General features: G+C 58.5%; 1 protein-coding gene across 1 annotated transcript in view; it reads right to left on the bottom strand.

Moving 5' to 3' along the window:
- Positions 1–25,712, bottom strand: part of WDR97 (WD repeat domain 97) — a 76,574-nt gene that overhangs the window by 34,004 nt on the left and 16,858 nt on the right. Inside the window, exons 6-14 of the mRNA XM_075916594.1 lie at positions 25,198–25,434; positions 13,091–13,181; positions 11,590–11,722; positions 9,879–10,006; positions 8,806–8,881; positions 8,204–8,359; positions 2,882–3,037; positions 1,788–1,943; positions 344–499 (exon numbers count right to left, since the gene is read on the bottom strand). Of these exons, the coding sequence (XP_075772709.1) occupies positions 344–499; positions 1,788–1,943; positions 2,882–3,037; positions 8,204–8,359; positions 8,806–8,881; positions 9,879–10,006; positions 11,590–11,722; positions 13,091–13,181; positions 25,198–25,434 (1,289 nt within the window). The remainder of the gene's footprint in view (positions 1–343; positions 500–1,787; positions 1,944–2,881; positions 3,038–8,203; positions 8,360–8,805; positions 8,882–9,878; positions 10,007–11,589; positions 11,723–13,090; positions 13,182–25,197; positions 25,435–25,712) is intronic.

Genomic DNA, 25,712 nt, shown 5'->3' on the forward strand with positions numbered 1-25,712 from the left:
CTGCCCCCAGACGGCCCACGGGAACCCTGCCCCTAGACGGCCCACGGGATCCCTGCCCCTAGACGGCCCACGTGACCTCTGCCCCCACCGGCCCACGGGATCTCTGCCCCCACCGGCCCACGTGACCTCTGCCCCCACCGGCCCACGGGATCTCTGCCCCCACCGGCCCACGGGATCTCTGCCCCCACCGGCCCACGTGACCTCTGCCCCCACCGGCCCACGTGACCTCTGCCCTCCGCTGGCCCACGGAATCCCTGCTGCAGGCCAGGCCAAGGGGAGAGCAGACCCAGCAGGGGACCTGCTGCCTTTCCCGTGCCCGCTCGGCGCCGGTCCAGGCTCTTACCTGGGAGATCTGGCTCCGGGTCGTGGCTGGCGAGGTGCGGTGCACGGAGTGCTGCAGCTCTCGGGGAGCCCGGGGGGGTGGGAGGGCGGCACGGGAGCGAGGGGCTGCGCGAGGCTCTGGGGCGTCTTCCTGGCAAGGCCCGTCTGGCGCGGGAGCCTGGGGACGCAGGCGCTGGGTGTGAATGTGCCGGTGCAGGGCCCTGCACCAGGAGCAGCCAGTGCGGGGCAGGCCAAGCCCATGGGGCAACCGCCAGGGCAGCCCTGCGCCGGGAGCAGCTCCAGCCTGGGGCCCTGGGTTTGGGCTGGGCTGGGTCTGGAGCACGGACCCGCTGGGAGAGGGGAAAGTCCCAGACGGGGGCCGCGGCTCACACACACACACACACAGACAGACACACGCCTCACACACGCACATGGGCACACACACACAGACAGACACACGCCTCACACACGCACATGGGCACACACACACAGACAGACACACGCACATGGGCACACACACACAGACAGACACACGCCTCACACACGCACATGGGCACACACACACACACAGACAGACACACGCCTCACACATGCACATGGGCACACACACACACAGACAGACACACGCCTCACACACGCACATGGGCACACACACACACAGACACACGCCTCACACACGCACATGGGCACACACACACGGACAGACACACGCCTCACACACACACATGGGCACACACACACAGACAGACACACGCCTCACACACGCACATGGGCACACACAGACAGACACACGCCTCACACACACACATGGGCACACACACACGGACAGACACACGCCTCACACACGCACATGGGCACACACACACAGACAGACACACGCCTCACACACGCACATGGGCACACACACATGGACAGACACACGCCTCACACACACACATGGGCACCATACCTCACACACACACACACACACACCCCTCACACACACACACACACACACACACGGACATTTCACACACACACATACACATCACGCACATGAACCCACGCACACATGCACAGACATCCCCCCCATACACACACGGACACATACAGATACCGCACACCCATGAACCTCACACACAGACACTCACACATCTCACAGCCATACGGACACACACCTGACACACAGACCCGCCTGGCCTGGCCAACAGGGTGAGCCCTGGCTGGGGCAGTGTGGTGCGGTGCGCTGGGCACGGGCGCGCCGCATGGGACGGGCCATACACAGGGGACAAGGGCGTTACTGGGGAAGGCTCTTCCCTGGCAAAAGACCCTACAACCCTGCAGACGGGTCCTGCCCGGCCCACAGGTACCCTGCCCCCCGCCCAGCCCTCAGGTACCCTGCCCCCGCCCAGACCCAGGGGAGAGCAGACCCAGCAGGGGACCTGCTGCCTTTCCCACGCCCGCTCGGCGCCGGTCCAGGCTCTTACCTGGGAGATCTGGCTCCGGGTCGTGGCTGGCGAGGTGCGGTGCACGGAGTCCTGCAGCTCTCGGGGAACCCGGGGGGGTGGGAGGGCGGCATGGGAGCGAGGGGCTGCGCGAGGCTCCGGGGCGTCTTCCTGGCAAGGCCCGTCTGGCGCGGGATCCTGGGGATGCAGGCGCTGGGTGTGAATGTGCCGGTGCAGGGCCCTGCACCAGGAGCAGCTCCAGCCTGGGGCCAACGTTTGGGCTGGGCTGGGTCCGGAGCAGGCGAGATGCAGGCAGGGAGCTTGGGAAGTCCCAGGCTGGGGCTGCGGCTCCGACCAGACCATACACACGTGGACACGCGCACATCTTACACGCACGGGGACACACCGACATCTCACACCCACGCACGCACACCCACACCCCTGACATATACACACGGACACCCGCACACGCACCTCGGACACACACACAGACACACACACACACGGACACCCGCATTCCCCCCCAGATACACACTCGGACACACACACACACGGATACCCTCACAAACACACCTCACATACACACACAAACACACACAGAGACATCTCCCCCACACACCTAGACGTCTCCCCCCACACATGGCCACACACCCCCCACATGAACCTCCCCCACACACAGGCATCCCCCCACACCTCACGCACACAAAGGCACACACACAGACCCCCCCCTCTACACACACACTCCCATCACACACATGGACATCCCTGCCATGAACTCCACGTGACCCCTCACACGCACACAGGCGCACACAGCCAGACGCTGCATCCCTGCTGAGGCGGACACAGCTCAGGCCCCGCGGCCAGGGAGCTGGAAGGGAAGGGAGGCGAGAACACAGGGAGGGGCAGGGACTGTTGCGACTGGGGAGAGAGGGGGCCTGACTCCTCCCAGAAGCCAGGGGTCACGTGCCGTGCTCTGGGGCAGGTGACCTCTCAGCTCTCCGGTCAGAGTGGAGACAGCACGGCCTAGTGCTCAGTGTCCCGGCCAGGGCAGGCCGTGCCAGTGGGCCCAGCGGGCCAGGCGCTGAGCTGGGGGCGGGTGTGGGCCGTTTGCCGTCAGCACCGGGCTGCACGCTCACCGTGGGAGGCTGGCGGGCCGCGCTCCCCTCCGTGCTGCTGTGGCCAGCCCCCAGGAACAGGCAGGACGTGCCCGGGACATAGAGGCATGGCTCCGACGCGCCAAGGACACAGGCCTCCAGCACCGCGTCTGCGTTGAAGGCGTCGTTGCGGGGGATCTGCATGGAAAGGCAGGAGGGAGCAATCAGCCCGCTCCTTGGCCAGGGCCCAGCCAGGCGCTTGGCCCACGTGCCACGCTCTCCGCACCGCACACATCGGGGGCGGCGCTGCCACGCGGCCACGGCTGCACAACCTGCCGCCCCCTGCAAGCGTGGGCGTGGCCAGGGACACCGCACGCTCAGCTTCCCAAGGGAGGGCGTTTCCGATCCCTCCGGGGGTGAATGGCCCCAGCTCCCCGGCAGAGCTCACGCGGCCACACTCCCTCCACCCCACCGGGGGCAGAGCCGCCGCTTTCAGTCCCAGCCGGAGACACGGTGCAGGAGCAGGCAGGCTGGGTCAGCCAATGGCCCACGAGCCCGGCGCCCGTCTGCCGGCAGCCTTCCTGGCCGGAGGAATGGATCCGAACAGAGCAAGCTCCCTTTGTCCCCCATCCCTGCGTCTGGCTGCCAGAGGCCTCGGGGCCCCCAGAGCATGAGGCCAGGGCCCGCCCTGACCGAGATTAGCAGTCACGGGTGGAGCTGGCCTCCATGAATCCTGCAGTCCTGGGGCAGGTCAGGACATTGAGACTCCACCGTCCGGCAGGCAGAGTGGGGCTGATGGCTTCTAGTGTGCATCGCTCTGTATTTAGCGGCTCTGCCCTGGCGCTGCCCTGGCGCCCAGGGCTGGGGGGTCCCTTTGTGGCGCTTCAGGTTGTACCGTCTTGAGTCCTTTCTATCGTTGCCACCTCCCCCTTCCCCAGATCGCGGGCGAGCAGCCCTGGCCCTTGCGCCCCTGGGGCCCTCCGCTCTGAAAACTGACCCACGGCTGACGTGTCTCTGTGCAGCCTCGCCCGTCACCCTGAGCAGTTTGAAGGCACCCTCAGCGCCCTGCCCAGGCAGCCGGAATTCACTCCCACGGCTGCATTCCTCTTGCAAGAGCCGGGAACCACTCCAGCGAGAGCCGAGGGCACTGAGTCATCTCAATGTTACTAATGCGCCGCCCCGCTGGCTGTCACACACTGCACCCCTGCCCTGCAAACACAACCAGCTCTGCCCTTCCGCTGGTCCCACCCAGTAGCCTCACTCCACCGGTTCTGTGCAGCCTGTTATAGCAACATCCGTGGTTCAGGCTCCGGGCCTCCCATCTGAGTATTCAGACCTTGGTACCAAAGCCCTTAGAACATTCTCTACTTTTCAGTTGCCTGCCTTCATGTGAGCGCACAAAGTGCAACAGAGAATCTCTTCTGCCACTGAATAAATCCACGCGACGCCTCCACCCAGAACCCCGTCTCAAAAAAGGGACCTCAGCACTACAAAAGAGCGACAAAAATGAGGAGGGGTTTGGGTGCTGGCATCTGTGCAGTGAGGTGGAGGCCGGACCAGTTTGTTTGTTTGGGGTGTCTGACTCGCTTGCTGCAGTCCCCTCTGGCTGTCTGGGTTGGGGGCAGGCTGCAGGGGGTATGCGTGTGCCAGGACACGTGTGTGATCATATTTCCAACAAAGCTGACTTAGGTGTTAATGGCTTAAGGTAAGAAAGAAAAGGGTTCTTTCAACAAGATTTTGTTGGCGTGTTGCAGAGATCTAAAGCTCTGATCTTAATACGTTTTTAACTCACATGTTACTAATTAATACATGGTCAGTTGTATTGCATTAAGGCCAGATCATTGCTATGTGGTAGAGGTCTGGCTCTTAGGAGTCAGAAGTAGCAAGTGCTAGCATGAGCTGTTAGAAAGGTACATGTACTCCAAGGGGAGTGTTAATTTTCTTTTTTATTTCACTTCATATTAAATATCGTAAGCATTGCTCCTTGTTAACTAGCTGTCATGTTACTGGATTTTGAGGGGGGCAGCCAGATCACTGCTGCATGCATGGGGGGGGGCGTTTGCCCCAAAAATTGATACAAAGGGGGCCATGTGAGGTGTCAAACAAAAGCTTATTATCTACAGATTCTGTATATGCCCTTCATATACCTGTATAATGTCTGGGTATGGAGCTATAAATATGGACTCTGTGTTGATGCTGAAAGATTCTCTGTCTGAGGCAGAGCAATGGGCTGGGAATGTTTGCCCATGGAATGCTCCAGGGAACAATGGGCCTCTGGAGGCCAAAGACACAACTGGCCACTGTCCATGTGACTCTCGCCAGCTTGGAAGAAGCCAGGAGCGGATAGAAATATGCCATGAGGCCAACTCCACCTTGGTGCTCAGCTCAGCCCTTCATCCCAGAGGCACGAGTGCAGGGATCGAGGAGCCGGAAAGTACTGTGGACCCATCCTGACGTGGGATGTGCTTCAAGACTTTTAAGCCAGCAGCTATAACATCTCTGCTAGAGCCTGCATCGAGAACTGGGAGATTCGATGCATGTAATGTAGGATACCAGCACAATTGAGGTAATGGATTTCAGGAAGGCAGATTTTGATAAGCTCAGAGAACTTGTAGGTAAGGTCCCATGGGAAGCAAGACTGAAGGGAAAAACAACTGAGGAGAGTTGGAAGTATTTCAAAGGGACGTTGTTAAGGGCCCAAAAGCAAACAATTCCGCTGTGTAGGAAAGATAGAAAATATGGCAAAAGACCAGCTTGGCTTAACAAGGAGATCTTGCACGATCTCAAAATAAAAAAGGAGTCCTATAAAAAATGGAAACTAGGACAACTAACAAAGGATGAATATAGGCAAGCAACACGGGAATGCAGGGGCAAGATTAGAAAGGCAAAGGCACAAAATGAGATCAAACTAGCTACAGGCATAAAGGGAAACAAGAAGACCTTTTATAAATACATTAAAAGCAAGAGGAAGACCAAGGACAGGGTAGGCCCACTGCTTAGCGAGGAGGGAGAAGCAGTAACAGGAAACTTGGAAATGGCGGAGATGCTCAATGACTTCTTTGTTTCGGTCTTCACCGAGAAGTCTGGAGGTGTGCCTAACGTAGTGAATACAAGCAGAGAGAGGGTAAGTTTAGAAGATAGGATACACAAAGAACAAGTTAAAAATCACTTAGGAAAGTTAGATGTCAGCAAGTCACCAGGTCCTGATGAAATGCATCCCAGGATACTCAAGGAGCTGATAGAAGAGGTATCTGAGCCTTTAGCTATGATCTTTGAAAAATCATGGCAGACAGGGGAGATTCCAGAAGACTGGAAAAGGGCAAATATTGTGCCCATCTATAAAAAGGGGAATAAGAACAACCCAGGAAACTACAGACCGGTCAGTTTAACGTCTGTCCCAGGGAAGATAATGGAGCAGGTAATTAAGGAAATCATATGCAAACACTTGGAAGGTAATAAAGTGATAGGGAATAGCCAGCATGGGTTTGTGAAGAACAAGTCATGCCAAACTAATCTGATAGCTTTCTTTGATAAGATAACGAGCCTTGTGGATAAGGGAGAAGCGGTGGATGTCATATACTTAGACTTTAGTAAGGCATTTGATACGGTCTCGCATGATATTCTTATTGATAAACTAGGCAAATATAACTTAGATAGGGCCACGATAAGGTGGGTGCATAATTGGCTGGATAACCGTAGTCAGAGAGCTGTTGTTAACGGTGCTAAATCCTGTTGGAAAGGGATAACAAGTGGAGTTTCGCAAGGGTCTGGTTTGGGACCCGTACTGTTCAATATCTTCATCAATGATGTAGATATTGGGATAGAGAGTACGCTTATTAAGTTTGCAGATGATACCAAACTGGGTGGGGTTGCAACTTCTTTGGAGGATAGGGACATAATTCAAAATGACCTTAGCAAGTTAGAGAAATGGTCAGAGGTAAACAGGATGAGGTTTAATAAAGAGAAATGCAAAGTGCTCCACTTAGGAAGGAACAATCAGTTCCATACATACAAGATGGGAAGCGACTGTCTAGGAGGGAGCATGGCGGAAAGGGATCTAGGGGTCATAGTGGACCACAAGTTGAATATGAGTCAACAGTGTGATGCTGTTGCAAAAAAAGCAAATATGATTCTAGGTTGTATCAACAGGTGTGTTGTAAGCAAAACTCGTGAAGTCATTCTGCCGCTCTACTCTGCACTAGTTAGGCCTCAGCTGGAGTACTGTGTCCAGTTCTGGGCGCCACATTTCAAGAAAGATGTGGAGAAATTGGAAAGGGTCCAGAGAAGAGCGACAAGAATGATGAAAGGTTTAGAGAACATGACCTATGAAGCCAGGCTTCATGAACTGGGCTTGTTTAGTTTGGAAAAAAGAAGATTAAGGGGGGACATGATAGCGGTTTTCAAATATCTAAAAGGGTGTCACAAGGAGGAAGGAGAAAATTTGTTCCTCTTGGTTTCTGAGGACAGGACAAGGAGTAATGGGCTTAAAGTGCAGCAGGGGAGGTTTAGATTGGACATTAGGAAAAAATTCCTAACTGTCAGGGTGGTCAAATATTGGAATAAATTGCCAAGGGAGGTGGTGGAATCTCCCTCTCTGGAGATATTTAAGAACAGGTTAGATAGACATCTGTCAGGGATGGTGTAGACGGAGCTTGGTCCTGCCTTGAGGGCGGGGGGCTGGACTCGATGACCTCTCGAGGTCCCTTCCAGTCCTATTATTCTATGATTCTAACAACCTTACTCTTGCACTTTTCTTTCTGGTAGTAATAAACCTTTAGTTGTTAGATGCTAAAGGATTGGCTCAGCGTGGTTTGTGGGTAAGATCCAGAGAGTAAATTGGCCGGGATCCGTGGCTGGTTTCTTGGGACTGGACAGAACTTGTTCGGGGAAGGTGAGATTGGTCCTAAAACCCCACACTTGTGGGCAGGCCCGGGGCCATCTGAGGCATGGATATTGCTGGGGTGTCAGGGGGGTTTTGCTCCTGAGGCTTCTGGCTGGCCAGGCAGGCAGCTGAAGCGCTCCGTGGGACTGGTTTGTGGCCTGTTTGGGAAGGTCTCCAGTCTGGGGGCTGTAGAGAGCCCTGAATTTGAGCAATTCGCCCTGAGCGGACGCCCTCAGCTGTGCCCACACCTGGCCCGGTCCATCACATTAGCCCTTGTTGTAATGAATTTTCTTCCACACCTATGGCCTGCTTGAAATGGTGTGTGTGGTTGGTTTGTATTGGGGGTGCACATCCACTCACACACTGCCCCAGGAATGGGGTCGCACATTTCAACCCGCCCAAGGAGAATTCCACCCGCCTGGGAGGGGGGCGCATTCGCCTGGCATGGCCCAAGGACGGAGCGTGTTAGCGGGCGCGCTGACCTGGACCTTCGGCTGCTGCCTGTAGACAAGGTGCATGTAGCACTCAAAGGCCTCGTCCTGCAGCTTCTTGTTCAGCGGGGGCCTCCTGGTGGCCGCGAGCTTCCCCTGCTGCAGAAGGAGCAGGTCCTGGTCCCTCGCCGCCAGCTGGGCACACGCCTGCAATGTGGACAGGCCGCGCTCACTGCAGGCTGGGGAGCCCGCGAGGGGCAGGGCTCAGGCTGTCCCCACACGGCACAGCCCGCCAAGCGAGCAGCAGATGGGGCTGCGCAGGGGCTGGCGGGCTGAGCCAGAGGCATGGGGCCAGCCCTTGGCCCCGTCCGAGACCAGGCCGCAGGCTGGAGCCTGGATTTCATGCGCCAGCCCAAAGGGTGGCAGGGAGAGGCCGGTTTGAGCAGCAGGGGAGGAGCGGGGGGGGGGGGCGTCTGCGTCCCCACTGGCTAGCAGGGTCCGTCTCCCTTTCGCACCCCTCCCACCTCATCCCCGCAGGGTGGAAGCTCCACTGCTGGGCCAGCGGGACGGGGCTATGGCCCCTCCCTCGGGCGCTCCGGGCCCGCACTGGGGGAGGCAGCGCCTGCAGCTTGCCCCCCGCCACCAGGCCTCACCTCTTCCTTCTCCTCGAGTGCCCAGGACCAGTCCTCGTCCTCCTGGGGCTTGCGGCGCAGCAGGGGCGCAGGCGACCTGTCGGGACACGCCGGTCAGTGCCCCTCCACTGGCCGTGGCCCCTGCGGCTGGGGCAGCAGCTCCCCTCAGGCGTGGCCCTCGCCCCCCACGAAGCCAGAGACCAGCCCGGTGCCCTGCGGGGTCTGAGACCAGCCCGTGCCCCACGTGGCCCCTCCCTGGCCGGAGCGCCCCCAGGGCAGCAGCTCCCCTCAGGCGTGGCCCTCGCCCCCCACGAAGCCAGAGACCAGCCCGGTGCCCTGCGGGGTCTGAGACCAGCCCGTGCCCCACGTGGCCCCTCCCTGGCCGGAGCGCCCCCAGGGCAGCAGCTCCCCTCAGGCTTGGCCCTCGCCCCCCACGAAGCCAGAGACCAGCCCGGTGCCCTGCGGGGTCTGAGACCAGCCCGTGCCCCACGTGGCCCCTCCCTGGCCGGAGCGCCCCCAGGGCAGCAGCTCCCCTCAGGCGTGGCCCTCGCCCCCCACCAAGCCAGAGACCAGCCCGGTGCCCTGCGAGGTCTGAGACCAGCCCGTGCCCCACGTGGCCCCTCCCTGGCCGGAGCGCCCCCAGGGCAGCAGGTGCTGGGCGGCCCCTCCCCTGGCAACGCGGACCCAGCTTGTCCTGCCGCAGCCGAGATTCAGGACCACCGGGGCCTCCCCAGCGAGGGTCACGCAGGTCGGGGGTCCTGCCTGCGTGTCCGCCCGTCTGTCAGCAATCCGTGTGTCCCCCGTGTGCGTGTGTGGGGAGGGGGGGGAAGTGGCTGCAGTTCCCTTTGGGTCCCGCCCTCTGCTCTGGTGCCCACCCCCCACACTGCTCCCAGGCAGAGAGGCATCCAGCAGAGACTCCCTCTGCCCCGCGGGCGCTGGGACGAGGGATGGAGCCTGCAGACCCCGCCCGGGGGCACAGCAGGGGAAGGTGCTCCGGCCATGGCAGGGTGGGGCTGGGTACGTGCTGCTGCCTGGGCTGGCAGGTGCTCGGGGGCCCCGGCCCGGCCATGGGGCAGCCCCCCGGCTGGGCTCACCTGATGGAGAGGGAGCGAGGCTCCAGGTGCAGCCGCTGTCTGGCGTCCTTGCTGAGGGGCCGCAGGGAGCTCTCGCTGGTGGGCAGGGGAGGGTCCTGCAGGGGCTCCCGGACGCTAAGGCAGAGCAGCTGCAGGGGAGAGAGGCCTGAGTCCGGCACAGCCACCCACCGTGGCCTGGCTGGAAGAGAACCGGCCCCGGCAGCCCCTGCTCAGCGTCTCAGCACCTCGGGCCACGCCTCTCCCAGCAGGGGGCGCTGTGGGGGGAGGGGCAGGGTGCTGGCTATGGGGGAGCTCCCAGGGACTCCGACCCCACCTCTCCCAGCAGGGGGCACTGTGGGGGGAGGGGCAGGGTGCTGGCTATGGGGGAGCTCCCAGGGACTCCGACCCCACCTCTCCCAGCAGGGGGCGCTGTGGGGGGAGGGGCAGGGTGCTGGCTATGGGGGAGCTCCCAGGGACTCCGACCCCACCTCTCCCAGCAGGGGGCGCTGTGGGGGGAGGGGCAGGGTGCTGGCTATGGGGGAGCTCCCAAGGACTCCGACCCCACCTCTCCCAGCAGGGGGCGCTGTGGGGGGAGGGGCAGGGTGCTGGCTATGGGGGAGCTCCCAAGGACTCCGACCCCACCTCTCCCAGCAGGGGGCGCTGTGGGGGGAGGGGCAGGGTGCTGGCTATGGGGGAGCTCCCAGGGACTCCGACCCCACCTCTCCCAGCAGGGGGCACTGTGGGGGGAGGGGCAGGGTGCTGGCTATGGGGGAGCTCCCAGGGACTCCGACCCCACCTCTCCCAGCAGGGGGCGCTGTGGGGGGAGGGGCAGGGTGCTGGCTATGGGGGAGCTCCCAGGGACTCCGACCCCACCTCTCCCAGCAGGGGGCGCTGTGGGGGGAGGGGCAGGGTGCTGGCTATGGGGGAGCTCCCAAGGACTCCGACCCCACCTCTCCCAGCAGGGGGCGCTGTGGGGGGAGGGGCAGGGTGCTGGCTATGGGGGAGCTCCCAGGGACTCCGACCCCACCTCTCCCAGCAGGGGGCGCTGTGGGGAGAGGGGCAGGGTGCTGGCTATAGGGGGAGCTCCCAAGGACTCCGACCCCACCTCTCCCAGCAGGGGGCGCTGTGGGGGGAGGGGCAGGGTGCTGGCTATGGGGGAGCTCCCAGGGACTCCGGCCCCACCTCTCCCAGCAGGGGGCGCTGTGGGGAGAGGGGCAGGGTGCTGGCTATGGGGGAGCTCCCAGGGACTCCGACCCCACCTCTCCCAGCAGGGGGCGCTGTGGGGGGAGGGGCAGGGCGCTGGCTATGGGGGAGCTCCCAGGGACTCCGGCCCCACCTCTCCCAGCAGGGGGCGCTGTACGGGGAGGGGCAGGGTGCTGGCTATAGGGGGAGCTCCCAGGGACTCCGGCCCCACCTCTCCCAGCAGGGGGCGCTGTGGGGGGAGGGGCAGGGTGCTGGCTATGGGGGAGCTCCCAGGGACTCCGGCCCCACCTCTCCCAGCAGGGGGCGCTGTGGGGGGAGGGGCAGGGTGCTGGCTATGGGGGAGCTCCCAGGGACTCCGGCCCCACCTCTCCCAGCAGGGGGCGCTGTGGGGGGAGGGGCAGGGTGCTGGCTATAGGGGGAGCTCCCAGGGACTCCGGCCCCACCTCTCCCAGCAGACTGTGTCCGAGCAGTGCCCAGTGCTGGCGGGTCTGGCCTGGCCCGTACGCCCACACCCCGCGCATGCCCGTACCTTGGTGAGATAGGGCCTGGGCAGGTACTTGCTGTGGTGGATGTGGTACAGGTGCTGCTCCACGCCCAGCAGCAGGTCCCCGCACTCATTGGCAAAGGCCAGGCTCTCCGGGATGGTGTTGAGCTTGAGGTGCCTGAGGAGAGAGGCTCCGTGGCAGGGACCCGTGGCAGCCACGCCAAGTGCTCAGCCCAGGGCCCCGTGGCAGGCCCCCCCCAGAAGCCATGCCAAGTGCTCAGCCCAGGGCCCCGTGGCAGGGCCCCGTGGCAGCCATGCCAAGTTCTCAGCCCAGGGCCCCGTGGCAGGCCCCCCCCAGCAGCCATGCCAAGTGCTCAGCTCAGGGCCCCGTGGCAGGCCCCCTCGGCAGCCATGCCAAGTTCTCAGCCCAGGGCCTCGTGGCAGGGACCCGTGGCAGCCGTGCCATGTGCTCAGCCCAGGGCCCCGTGGCAGGGACCCGTGGCAGCCGTGCCATGTGCTCAGCCCAGGGCCCCGTGGCAGGGCCCCCTCGGCAGCTGTGCCAAGTTCTCAGCCCAGGGCCCCGTGGCAGGGCCCCCTCGGCAGCCGTGCCATGTGCTCAGCCCAGGGCCCCGTGGCAGAGCCCCCTCGGCAGCTGTGCCAAGTTCTCAGCCTAGGGCCCCGTGGCAGGGCCCCCTCGGCAGCTGTGCCAAGTTCTCAGCCCAGGGCCCCGTGGCAGGGCCCCCTCGGCAGCCGTGCCATGTGCTCAGCCCAGGGCCCCGTGGCAGGGCCCCCTCGGCAGCCGTGCCATGTGCTCAGCCCAGGGCCCCGTGGCAGGGCCCCCTCGGCAGCCACGCCAAGTTCTCAGCCCAGGACCCCACTGGCAGAGCAAACGCTGCCATCGACCTGCCAGGGGGGCTGTGAAGGGGACGCTGCCTGCTGGGATCTGCCCTTCAAAGGTGGGGGTGGTTGTGGCTAATGTACAGGGTGGAGCTGGGGCTCCTGAGTCTCTCTGTGGCTTCCTGTCCCCAGGCCCGTCCTTGAGATTGATGATACCGAGCTGGGGGGCAGCCCAGGAGGTTGTGGGGGCGTGGGGCAGGTGGAGTGGCGGGCCAGGAGGAGGAGCAGGGGCAGCTGTGCAAATGGCCGGAGCTGGGCCTGGGGAGGCAGGGCCCGTCAGCCCCAGGCTGAGCGAGTTGCCAGGCCCCGGCGTGGCCAGGCAGCCCGTGGCTGCCCGTGGGAGGCGGTGCCAGAGGCAGTGGAAAGGGCCCCGGGCACCGTTGCCATGGCAGCCCCACACCAGGCCTGGTGGCTCCAGCGCTCGTGCTGACTGGTCACTGGGGGGCGGAGGGTGCAGGGGCGTTTGCCGTGGGCTGAGCCGGCTCAGCTCCCTGGAGCCCGGGAGCTGGCTTCACGCTGGGCGGCGGTGGGGGCGTGCCAACCCCTTCGCCGGGGCCATGAGACCCACGCAAGTCCGCAGCAGCCGCACCAGGGGCGGGCTGTGGGGCGGGGCCAGCGGCCCGGCTCGGCAGGAGCATTGGCCTCTCACCGGAGCAGCTGGTTCTGGGCGGTCCAGATCTTCACCGACCCGTCCCTGCTGGCAGACGCAAAGAGCTTCAGCATGGGGCAGCAGCACAGGCCTGTGGGGCAGGAAGGAGCTGCCATGAGCCAGCATGCACGGCACGCCCCGTGGGCACCAACAGCCCCATGTCCCAGCCAGGCCAGGCACGGCCCACAGGACACTGTGACACCGGCAGGCCCGGGGCCAATGCACACCCAGGGCCGCTTGTCTCAAGGGAGCCCTGACAGCGTCACTGGGACCAGCCCGGCCTGCCTGCCTGGAGCATGTGACGCTACCAGGGCGTGAGCGGGGCGCACAGACCACGGCTCTCTGTTGGCACAAACTGGTACAGAAGCCCACGGAGGCATCTGTAAAGCTCGGGGCTCGCTGGTTCCGGTTGGACTATTTGTGTGCAGGTGCCACATTTGAACTGGAGAGTCCGACCACGGGCCGTGTCCATCTGTCACTGGCAGCTCCTGAAGTGACCCCAGAGCAGACAGCCTGGCCGGGAAGGGCTGGTGGGGCTGCGTGGCCCGTCCAGAGACATTCCATGGAGAGTAGAGCCTGGGAGGTGTCACGTTACTGGATAGCCAGATCACTGCTGCACTCGTGGGAGGGCGGGTGCTTGCCCCAAAAGTTGGCCCAAAGGGGTCCGTGCGAGGTGTCAAATGAAAGCTTATCTTCTACTGATTCTATAGATGCTATTCCTGAGATTGTATATGGTCTGTGTGTGACCTTATAAGCCTGTATTCTGTGTGGATACTGAATGTTTCTCTCTATGTGGCTGAGCAATGGGCGAAGAAGCTCAGCCCATGGACCTGCTAATGAGCAAGTCTCCGTGGAACAACAGCCCTCCACAGGCCAAGGACACACCCCAAGAATGGGGGCTGATACCTAGGGGCTACTGTCACTTTACTGGATTGTAGGGGGGCAGCCAGATCACTGCTGCACCCATGGGGGGGTTTCCCCAAAAGTGGGTACAAAGGGGCCATGTGAGGTGTCAAATAGAAGCTACTTTCTACTGATTCTTTACATGCTCTTCTGTCACATTACCAAAATGGAGGGAAGCAGCCAGATCGCTGCTGCACCCCTAGGTGGGGGTGTTGGTCCCAGAAATTGGTATAAAAGGGGGGCCATGTGGGGTATTGAATGGGAGCTTGTTGTTTTCTGATCCTGTGTACACTGTTTATGTGAGTATATAATGTCTATGTGTGTAGGTAGGAATCTGTAATCTGTGTGGAAGCTGAATATTTCTGTGAATGTGGTTAAGTATTGCTATGGACAGGCTGAGTAGTGAAGCCCTGTGGAACAATGGCACTTGATGGCCCAAAGACACACATAAAGCATGAGGGCGGACACCTAAGAGCGGCCAGCAGAGAGAGGCTGAGGACCAGGTGACCTGCTGCATACCAGAAGAGGCCAGGAAAGGGGTATAAAGAGGCCACGTGGTCGATGCCATTTGGTTCTCAGCTCAGCACTTCATCCCAGAGGCAGCACTGCAGGGATTGAAGAGCCCGGAAGACCTGTGAACCCATCCTGATCGTAGGATGTGCAATAAGAACTTTTAAACCAGCAGCTGTAACATCTCTGCTAGAGCCTGCATTGAGAACTGGGAGATTCGGTGCATGTACGTACTGTACTTTAATAACCTTACTCTCAGGCTTTTCTTTCTTGTAATAATAAACCTTTAGATATAGATTCTAAAGGATTGGCCCAGCGTGATTTGTGGGTAAGATCCAGAGGGTAAATTGACCAGGGATCTGTGGCTGGTTTCTTGGAACCGGACAGAACTTGTTCGGGGTAGGTGGGATTGGGTGCTAGGACCCTCCCCCCCACCTGTGTATGAGGCCCGGGGCCATCTGGGGCACGGATATTGCTGGGATGTCAGAGGGGTTTTGCTCGGGAGGCTTCAGGCAGGTTGCTGAAGCGCTCTGTGAGACTGGTGTGTGGCCTGTGTGGAGAGGTCACCAATCGGAGGCTGTAAGTAGCCCCGGATTTGAGCAGTTCGCCCTGAGCGGACGCCCTCAGCTGTGCCCAGACACGGCCCGGTCCGTCACATCTTCATATACCGGTATAATGTCTGGGTGTGGAGTTATGAACATGGACTCTGTGTTGATGCTGAAAGATTCTCTGTCTGAGGCAGAGCAATGGGCAGGGAATGTTTGCCCATGGACATGCTAATGAGCAACGCTCCAGGGAACAATGGACCTCGGGAAGCCAAAGACACACCTGGCCCCTGGCCGTGTGACTCTAGTCAGCTTGGAAGAAGCCAGGAGGGGATATAAAGATGTCATGTGGCTGACTCCACCTTGGTGCTCAGCTCAGCTCTTCATCCCAGAGGCAGCAGTGAAGGGACTGAGGAGCCGGGAAGAACTGTGGACCCATCCTGGCATAGGATGTGCACCAAGGACTTTTAAGCCAGCAGCTATAACATCTCTGCGAGAGCCTGCAGCGAGAACTGGGAGATTCGGTGCATGTAACGTCCTATCCTTTAACAACCTCACTCTCAGGCTTTTCTTTCTTGTAGTAATAAACCTTTAGGTGTTAGATTCTAAAGGATTGGCCCAGCGTGATTTGTGGGTAAGGTCCAGAGTGTAAATTGAGTCAACAGTGTGTCCCTGTAGCCAAGAAGGCTAATGGGATATTGGGGTACATGAGGAGCAGCATTGCCAGCAGATCCAGAGAAGTGATTATTCCCCTTTATTCGGCTCTGGTGAGGCCACATCTGGAGTATTGTGTCCAGTTCTGGGCCCCCCACTACAGGAAGGATGTGGACGCATTGGAGAGGGGCCAGTGGAGGGCGACCAAAATGATTAGGGGGCTGGAGCATATGACTTATGAGGAGAGGCTGAGGGAGTTGGGTCTGGTTTAGTCTGCAGAAGCGAAGAGTGAGGGGGGATTTGAGAGCAGCCTTCAACTTCTTGAAGGGGGTTCCAAAGAGGCTGGAGAGAGGCTGTTCTCAGTGGTGACAGATCAATGGTCTCAAGTTGTGGTGGGAGAGGTCCAGGTTGGATATTAGGAAAAACTATTTCCCTAGGAGGGTAGTGAAGCACTGGAATGGGTTCCCTAGGGAAGTAGTGGAGTCTCCATCCCTAGGGGTGTTTAAGTCTCGGCTTGACAAAGCCCTGGCTGGGTTGATTTAGTTCAGATTGGTCCTGCCTAGAGCAGGGGGCTGGACTTGATGACTCCTGAGGTCTCTTCCAGCCCTATGGTTCTATGATTCTATGACCTGGGATCTGTGGCTGGTTTCTCGGAACTGGAAGAACCCGTTCGGGGAAGGTGAGATTGGGCTCTAAGACCCCTCACCTGTGCATGAGGCCCGGGGCCATCTGGGGCACGGATAGTGCTGGGGTGTTGGAAGGGTTTTGCTCATGAGGCTTCTACCTGGCCGAGCAGGCAGCTGAAGCGCTCTGTGGGACTGGTTTGTTGCCTATTTGGGAAGGTCTCCAGTCTGGGAGCAATAGAGAGCCCCAAATTTGAGCAATTCGCCCTGAGCGGACGCCCTCAGCTGAGCCCAGACCCGGCCCGGTCCGTCACAGTGGCGTAGTCGGCAGGATCCACAGATCTTGGTCATTTGAGCTTTGGATCAGGACCCCACACTGTCTACATTTGATTTTTGGTGTTGAGAGTTTGGTTGGGTAAAGAGCCACTGCAATGAGTCGGCTACAGTATGAGAGTCTGGACAGAGAGGCTCTGGAAGCCTTGTGCTGGAACAGAGGCAAGGCCTTTAGTGAGGAAGCGTCTTATCCAGAGCCGGCATCCTTGTTAATTGCCAGAAATGCTGCAGAAGAAATCAGAGTGCAGGGTCCAGTGAGGAGACTGCAAGTGAGATATAAACGAGAACGGGAGGAGTTTCGTCTGCTAGCAGAACAGAGAGAGCAGAAGCTAGCCAGGGAAATGGCTGAAAAAGACCGAGAAGCCGCTGAAAGAGAGCAGAGGCCACAGCGAGAACATGCAGAGAAAATGGCAAAGTTGTAGAGAGAAATCAGACAAGCCGAGGAAAAAGCTGCCGGATTTGGACTTCAGCCTAAGAGAATAGAAGCACAAAAGGGATTGTCCCCTCCGGAAAGGTCGATGTGTGACCGTGTGGTGTGACGATGACCTGGCGAATGCTTTTAACCCAGCTAATGTTGTAGCCCAGCCCCAAAGCATGTATGGGGGCTGTGAGGGGGGTACGGGTGACTCTGGGAAGTTTTCTGGGGCTGGTCAGTCTTGCTGTAACCAAGGGGAAAGTGTCACCAAATGTTTGCCTGTGGCGGATAGTTGTGGCTCTGTGCAGGGGGGCAGTGAGCACTAAGTGAGGGCATGTCTAATGCCTCAAAGGCGAGGCTGAAATCGAAACCAGGGTGGGAAAAGCCCAGAAATCGGGGAAAGGTTTCTCTGGGGCAGTCTGGAGTGGCTGGCCAGAGCGGAGTTTTAGCTAAGAAAAAAGAGAAAGTTCTGAAGGGTGAGGAGCTGGTGGCTGGTGAGGTTTGTGGAATTGAACCTGCACAAACTGAAAGTGATTTGTGTGAAGAAGCACAGTGTGTGCAAGCTGGCGGTTTGGCTGGTGGAAGTAGCAGTGGGGCAGTGAAGGAAGCTGTCTCAGCTGCTAGCTGCGTGCCTGAGACTAGCCAGAAGTATGGGGACAAAGGAGAAGCTGTCTCTGGTTGTCTGGCTGTGTGTGGGGAAGAGTTTCTTCCTTTGTCTGAGGAAGGTGCCCCACAGCCTGTGATGGACGAGAGCAGGGCTGTTGCCCCCGAGTTAGATCTGGATACGGCTACGGCCCAGGAAGGGGAGGGCCTGGGTTTGTGTCTGCTGGGGAGGAGGATGCTGTGACTCGGGTAGATCCAGGCAGTGTTTTGCCAGAACCCCAGAGATCAGACAGCTGTGGAACTGAGTTTTTGCCTGGTGCTGCTGTGTTGCTGGAAGAGGGGGGAGCGACTCTGCGGGACCAGGGTGACCCCTTAGCCCAGGCACAAGGAGGGAATGAGGGCCTGTTAACATTGGTGCCTAATGACTGTGTGGGAGTTTACAGCCATCTGGAGAGCTGCACAGGGAGTGAAGATGTCTCTGTCCCTGTCTCTTGTGAGTCTGTCTGTGCCTGAGAGGGGATTGTCTGTGAATCCACCGGAGGGGCCAGAGATGACCCAGGGAGTGGAAGAGTCACAGGAGGAGTTGGTTGTGGCTCAGCAGGGTGATGCTGCTGTGGAGCCAGGGAAGGGTGAACTGTTGCTTGAGGAAGCTCAGAGGGAGGAGAGTCCTGGCAGTGCTTGTAGCAAGCAGTTCGCTGTGACAGAGAGGGGGCAGTGCCTGGCTTGGAGGAGGCATCCAGGAGAAAGCTCTGCCTGTAAAGGGCAGCAGTTTGTCGTGTGAGGCACTTGTGTCAGTGCCTGACGGACAGAATCGTTCTTTTAACAGTGACTCCACTGACTTGGGTTTAGGGAAACCCAGTGTGGATGGTGGTGGAGAGGTCTCAGAGGGACTGAGGGTTGTTCCAGAGGAGGCAGGAACAGCCAGAGAATTGGAGCAGGCTGATGACCCAGTGACTGTGTGTGACCAGCTTGCTGGGAAGTCAGTGTGTGTGGGACAGGATTGTTCCCAGGTGAAGGAGGAGAGTGGGGAGTTAGTGTCTCAGATCCAGGAGAAGGGCTGGGTAGCTAAGTGTGCAGAGCAGAACAGCTGTGTGGTCACTCTCCCTAGGATGCAGGAGATGGCGGTTACGCTCCCGTCTCTGGCCACTCGTAATCAGTTGGGGAGTTTGATAGCTGGTTCCATGAGGAAGCAGCGACTGAAGCTGGAAGCAGGGGATCAGAAGGGGGTCTGGGCTGCTGAGTGGGGGGAGGGGAGAATTCTATGGCTAGTGTGAAACAGGGAGATACACCCAGCCAGCCCTATCTCTGCCAGGTCAGGTGTTGAGCCCACAGGACTGGGGAGGGGAGGGGCAGAGCTTGATTGGGCAAAGACGACTTGCAATTTGCACCTGCAGGATCAAAATGCTGATGGTGTGGAGCCAAAGACGTGGCGGGAAGGAAAGTGCTGTCAGCGTGCCCCGGGCTGGAATTGTTTTTCACTTCTGCAGCCAACGTGCTGTTGTTACTCCCCAACGGAAAGATGTTCAGTGTGCAAACTGTTCTGGAGAAGCCATGTGATCTGCCAGGAGGTGTTCCAAACGGCAGACGGGATGTTGCTAGTTCATGGTTAATGCTTGTAACTGGCCTTGGAACTTCTTACAGGACAAAGAAGGTTCCAGCCAGAAGGTGCTGTGTGAAAAGGGAAACTGAGGCACATCACCATTTTGTTTTCGTGGCTAAGTGCAAAAAGGCCTACACTATCTGGGATGAGAATGCCTGCATTAACACAATATTAATTGGCATTCAGAGAGTTGCCGAAGCTGGCATGAATAGATTTATGATTTTCTTTAGCTCTGGGCAAAGGCACATGACACACATGGGGATCGTGCTACAAAGGCAGATCCAATTAGCTCTGGGTTTTACCAAGTTTTCCCTTGGGATCCTAAGCCAATGCAAGGACGTGGCTGTCGCTATGTCGGACCTTGCAGTAATGAAGCCTATTTTAGGCAAACTGGGTTCTCACACACTCATCCAGCTCTGTACTGTGGTATCTAACATTGGATTAGGACAGGTGATGACACAGAGCCAAAACATGGGGAGGCCTGTGATGCCCTCAGTGATGTTACTGGCATCACTTCCTGCATCAATTTTGCATTGGGGGTGTCACGTTACTGGATTTTAGGGAAGCAGCCAGGTCACTGCTGCACCCATGGGGGGGGGGGGGGGCGTTTGCCCCAAAAGTGGTACAAAGGGAGCCATGTGAGGTGTCAAATGAAGGCTCATGTTCTACTAATTCTGTATATGCTCTTCATATACCTGGATAATGTCTGGGTGTGAAATTATAAATATGTACTCCAGTGGTACCCAACGCATCCCCCCACCTCCCCTCAGACACCCCAGTGCTCCCTGTGCCCCCCAGCCCCACCTTACACAGGGGAGAGGTTCTAACCCATCCCCCACCTCCCCTCAGACACCCCAGTGCTCCCTGTGCCCCCCAGCCCCACCTTACACAGGGAAGAGGTTATAAACCTTCTGACCGACTCCCCTCAGATCCCGGCTGCTCAAGTGATGCTGGCCAGTGTGGTGAGCGGACGTGTTTGGTGCCTTAGAGCTTCCCCTGAATTGATGCTCTCAGCAGTGCCCCAGTGCCCATTTGTCACAGCCCCCTTCAGCCAGGCTCTGGGCTCAAGCCAGCACAGTGTGGGTATGTCTACACTACCACCCTAGTTCCTATTCACGAGGAGTAACGGTAGTTCGGAATAGGAAGCCTAGTCCGGACTAGCTAGTCCTGCCGCGTGTAGCCGCACAGCACCGAGTCCGCACTAGCGGACATTTAAAAATGGCGGCGCCCGGCAACATGCAAATGAAGCCCGGGAAATTCAAACCCCGGGCTTCATTTGCAACTCTGGTTGCCTACATTACCCCGCTAGTTCGAACTAGGGTGGTAGTGTAGGGTTGGCCTGCAACAACGTGTCCCCCACATCTTGGCTGGGGAGCTGCATGCCAATTGCCAGAGAGGAGAGAGACAACTAGGCTGACGTGCAAGTCTCCAGCTGGGCACATTAGCCCTGCCCCTCAGGAAAGGCCCATCCGTGCCACATGGACCATCTGCGCCACATAGACCATCTGCAGTGTATGGCCCATCTGTGCCACGTGAACTATCTGCGCCACATAGACCATCTGCAGCGTATGGCCCATCTGTGCCACGTGAACTATCTGCGCCACATGGACCATCCGCAGCGTATGGCCCATCTGCGCCACGTGAACTATCTGCGCCACATAGACCATCTGCAGCGTATGGCCCATCTGTGCCACGTGAACTATCTGCGCCACATAGACCATCTGCAGCGTATGGCCCATCTGTGCCACGTGAACTATCTGCGCCACATGGACCATCTGCAGCATATGGCCCATCTGTGCCACGTGAACTATCTGCGCCACATGGACCATCCGCAGCATATGGCCCATCTGTGCCACGTGAACTATCTGCGCCACATGGACCATCCGCAGCGTATGGCCCATCTGCGCCACGTGAACTATCTGCGCCACATAGACCATCTGCAGCGTATGGCCCATCTGCGCCACGTGAACTATCTGCGCCACATGGACCATCCGCAGCGTATGGCCCATCTGTGCCACGTGAACTATCTGCGCCACATGGACCATCTGCAGCGTATGGCCCATCTGTGCCACGTGAACTATCTGCGCCACGTGGACCATCCGCAGCATATGGCCCATCTGTGCCACGTGAACTATCTGCGCCACATGGACCATCCGCAGCATATGGCCCATCTGCGCTACGTGAACTATCTGCGCCACATGGACCATCTGCAGCGTATGGCCCATCCACACCACGTGGACCATCTGCACCATGTGGACCAAGGGCTTTATAAGGCAGTGGGCAAGCGACCAAGGAGCCTGTGAACAGGACAGCAGCGATGGATGGTGATGGGTCCGCTGTTGTTACCTGCACAGCGTGTGCCATGTTTGTCTTCCTCACGGATTTCATCTGCACTAAGTGCAAGCTGGTCGCCATTTTAGAAGAGAAAATTAGAGGACTGGAGGCCCAAGTGTCGACCCTACGCTCGATCAGAGAGGATGAAGACTCCTCGATAGAAGGCAGCGTTTAATCCTTCAAGCACGGCAGGCAGAGGAGCCAGAGAGGGCAGAACGTGACCAAGAAGAGAACTGGCAGCATGTAACTTCTAGAAGGGGAAATAGGCCAACACGGGAATCCCCCGATGCTATAGAGGTAAGTAATCGCTTTCAAGCTCTCTCCACAGGCTCTGCAGTGCTGAAAGCTCTGGAAGGGACCTCACAAGGAAGAAACCAGAAGGGAACACCGTCTACTGGAAGGCATGGGATGCGTAGTCCTAGGGATGGGGGTTCCACGGCCACCACCCCCAAAAGGAAACGACGGGTGGTGGTGGTCGGGGACTCCCTTCTAAGAGGGACTGAGCCATCCCTCTGCCGTCTGGACCTGGAATCTTGAGAGGTGTGCTGCTTACCGGGAGCTCGCATTCGGGATGTCACTGAGAGGCTTAGCAAGCTGATCAAACCTTCAGATCGCTACCCCTTCCTGCTTCTCCATGTAGGAACGAATGATACAGCCAAGAATGATCTTGAGCGTGTTACTGCGGATTATGTAGCGCTAAGAAGAAGGATCCAAGAATTTGGAGCGCAAGTGGTGTTCTCGTCCATCCTCCCTGTTGAAGGGAAAGGACTGGGCAGGGATCGTCGAATTGAGGACGTCAATGCGTGGTTGCGCAGGTGGTGTCGCAGAGAGGGCTTTGGTTTCTCCGACCATGGGACTCTGTTCCGGGCGCAAGGATTGTTAGGAAGAGATGGGATCCACCTAACGAAGAGAGGAAGGAGCATCTTCGCGGGCAGGCTTGCGAACCTAGTGAGGACGCTTTAAACTAGGTTCGTCAGGGGACGGTGACCAAAACCCTGAGGGGAGTGGGAAAGTCAGATACCGGGAAGAAATGCAGAGAGGAAGGGGCAAGAAAGGAGGACCCATGTTTCGAATGGAGAAGATAGGACGATCAACTGGTTACCTGAAGTGTTTGTACACTAATGCGAGAAGCCTGGGCAACAAACAGGGAGAACTGGAGGCCCTGGCCCAGACCAAGAAATATGATTTAATTGGGATAACAGAGACTTGGTGGGATGACTCACATGACTGGAGCGCTGTCATGGAAGGGTATAGATTGTTCAGGAAGAACAGGCAGGGGAGAAAAGGAGGAGGAGTTGCACTATATGTAAGAGAGCACTACGATTGCCCTGAACTCCAGTATAAAGAGGAAGAAAAACCTGTTGAGAGTCTATGGGTTAAGTTTAAAGGTGCAAACAACAGCAGTGATGTTGTGGTTGGTGTTTGCTACAGGCCACCGAACCAGGTGGATGAGGTAGATGAGGCTTTCTTCGGACAACTGAGCGAAGCTTCCAGATCGCAGGCCCTGGTTCTCGTGGGGGACTTTAATCACCCTGACATCTGCTGGGAAACCAATACGGCAGTACACAGGCAATCCAGGAAGTTTTTGGAGAATGTTGGGGATAACTTCTTGGTACAAGTGCTGAAGGAACCGACCAGGGGCCGTGCACAGCTTGACCTTCTGCTCACAAACAGGGAGGAACTAATAGGGGAAGCAGAGGTGGGTGACAACCTGGGAAGCAGTGATCATGAGATGGTAGATGTCAGGATCCTGACCAAAGGAAGGAAAGAGAGTAGTAAAATACACACCTTGGACTTTAGAAAAGCAGATTTTGACTCCCTCAGAGACCTGATGAGCAGAATCCCCTGGGATGTTAACATGAAGGGGAAAGGAGTCCAGGACAGCTGGCAGTATTTTAAAGAAGCCTGGATTCACCAAGGGCAAGTCGTGCCTGACCAATCTGATTAGCTTCTATGATGAGGTAACTGGCTCGGTGGACATGGGAAAGTCAGTGGATGTGATATACCTTGACTTTAGCAAAGCTTATGACACGGTCTCCCACAATATTCTTGCCAGCAAGTTAAGGGAAAGTGGATTGGATAAATGGACGGTAAGATGGATAGAAAGCTGGCTAGAAGGCCGGGCCCAGCGGGTTGTGATCAACGGCTCGATGTCAGGATGGCGGTCGGTTTCTAGCGGAGTGCCTCAAGGTTCGGTTCTAGGACCGGTTTTGTACAATACCTTTATTAATGACCTGGCTGAGGGGATGGATTGCACCCTCAGCAAGTTTGCAGATGACACTAAGCTAGGAGGAGAGGTAGATACGCTTGAGGGCAGAGATAGGGTCCAGAGTGACTTAGACAAATTGGAGGATTGGGCCACAAGAAATCTGATGAGGTTCAACAAGGACAAGTGTAGAGTCCTGCCCTTGGGATGGAAGAATCCCAAGCATTGTTACAGGCTGGGGACCGACTGGCTAAGTAGTAGTTCTGCAGAAAAGGACCTGGGGGTTCCAGTGGATGAGAAGCTGGAGATGAGTCAACAGGGGCCCTTGTAGCCAAGAAGGCTAATGGCGTATTAGGTTGCATTAGGAGGAGCATTGCCAGCAGATCCAGACAAGTGATTATTCCCCTTTATTCAGCTCTGGAGAGGCCACATCTGGAGTATTGTGTCCAGTTCTGTCCCCTCTCCCCACTACACAAAGGATGTGGACGCATTGGAGAGGGTCCAGCGGAGGGCAACCAAAATGATTAGGGGACTGGAGCACATGACTTATGAGGAGAGGCTGAGGGACTTGGGTCTGTTTAGTCTGCAGAAGCGAAGAGTGAGGGGGGATTTGAGAGCAGCCTGCAACTCCCTGAAGGGAGGTTCCAGAGAGAATGAAGAGAGGCTGTTCACATTAGTGACAGGTGGCAGAACAAGGAGCAATGGTCTCAAGTTGTGGTGGGAGAGGTCCAGGTTGGATATTAGGAAAAACTATTTCCCTAGGAGGGTGGTGAAGCACTGGGCTGGGTTCCCTAGGGAAGCAGTGGAGTCTCCATCCCTAGGGGTGTTTAAGTCTTGGCTTGACAAAGCCCTGGCCGGGTTGATTTAGTTGGGATTGGTCCTGCCTAGAGCAGGGGGCTGGACTTGACGACTCCTGAGGTCTCTTCCAGCTCTGTGGTTCTATGATTCTATGGTTCTATGTGGACCATCCGCAGCATATGACCCTTCCGCGCCACGTGGACCATCCGCAGCATATGACCCTACCGTGCCACGTGGACCATCCGCAGCATATGGCCCTTCCGCGCCACATGGACAATCCGCAGAATATGGCCCTTCCGCGCCACGTGGACCATCCGCAGCATATGACCCTTCCGCGCCACGTGGACCATCCGCAGCATATGACCCTTCCGCGCCACGTGGACCATCCGCAGCATATGGCCCATCTGCGCCACGTGAATCATCTGCACCACTTGCGTCATGTGGACCATCTGCAGCATATGGCCCAGCCACACCACGTGGACCATGCGTGCCACGTGGCCTATCTGCAGCACATGGACCGTCATGGGCAACAAGTGGACCCGAGCTGTTGATTCTGCAGGCCCCAAGGGCAGCGGGCTCTCACCCGTGATCTCGTCCAGGGGGTCGTCCTCGGGGCTGTGCTCCTGGAGGGTCTGGGCCAGCAGGTCGTACAGGAGGATGCTGTAGGTGGCGCTGTTGGGGTCCTGGATGGCGGTGCCCAGCGTGGAGCCCAGCGGGCACATGTGCAGCACGGGGTGCTGGCAGGAGAAGCTCAGCAGCAGGGTCAGGCACTCGTCAATGTAGGGGAAGATGCGCCAGGCCTTCACCGTGCGATCGTCACCTGCGAGCAGAGGGGCACTGCTGGCTTGTCCCCCCCCGCTCTGCCCAGCCTTGCCCGGCCCTGCCTCTCCCTGCCCCACCCTGCCTCGGGTTCGAGGGAATGCTCTGTTCCCCCAGGCAGAGGGAACGCTCTGCCCCCCCCCCCAGGCACTAGGGTACGCCCTGCCCCCCCCTGCACGAAGGAACGCTCTGCCCCCCCGGGCACTAGGGTACGCCCTGCCCCCCCCGCACGAAGGAACGCTCTGCCCCCCCCAGGCACTAGGGTACGCCCTGCCCCCC

The sequence above is a fragment of the Pelodiscus sinensis genome, unplaced genomic scaffold, assembly GCF_049634645.1.
Source record: "Pelodiscus sinensis isolate JC-2024 unplaced genomic scaffold, ASM4963464v1 ctg117, whole genome shotgun sequence".
Lineage (NCBI taxonomy): Eukaryota > Metazoa > Chordata > Testudines > Trionychidae > Pelodiscus > Pelodiscus sinensis.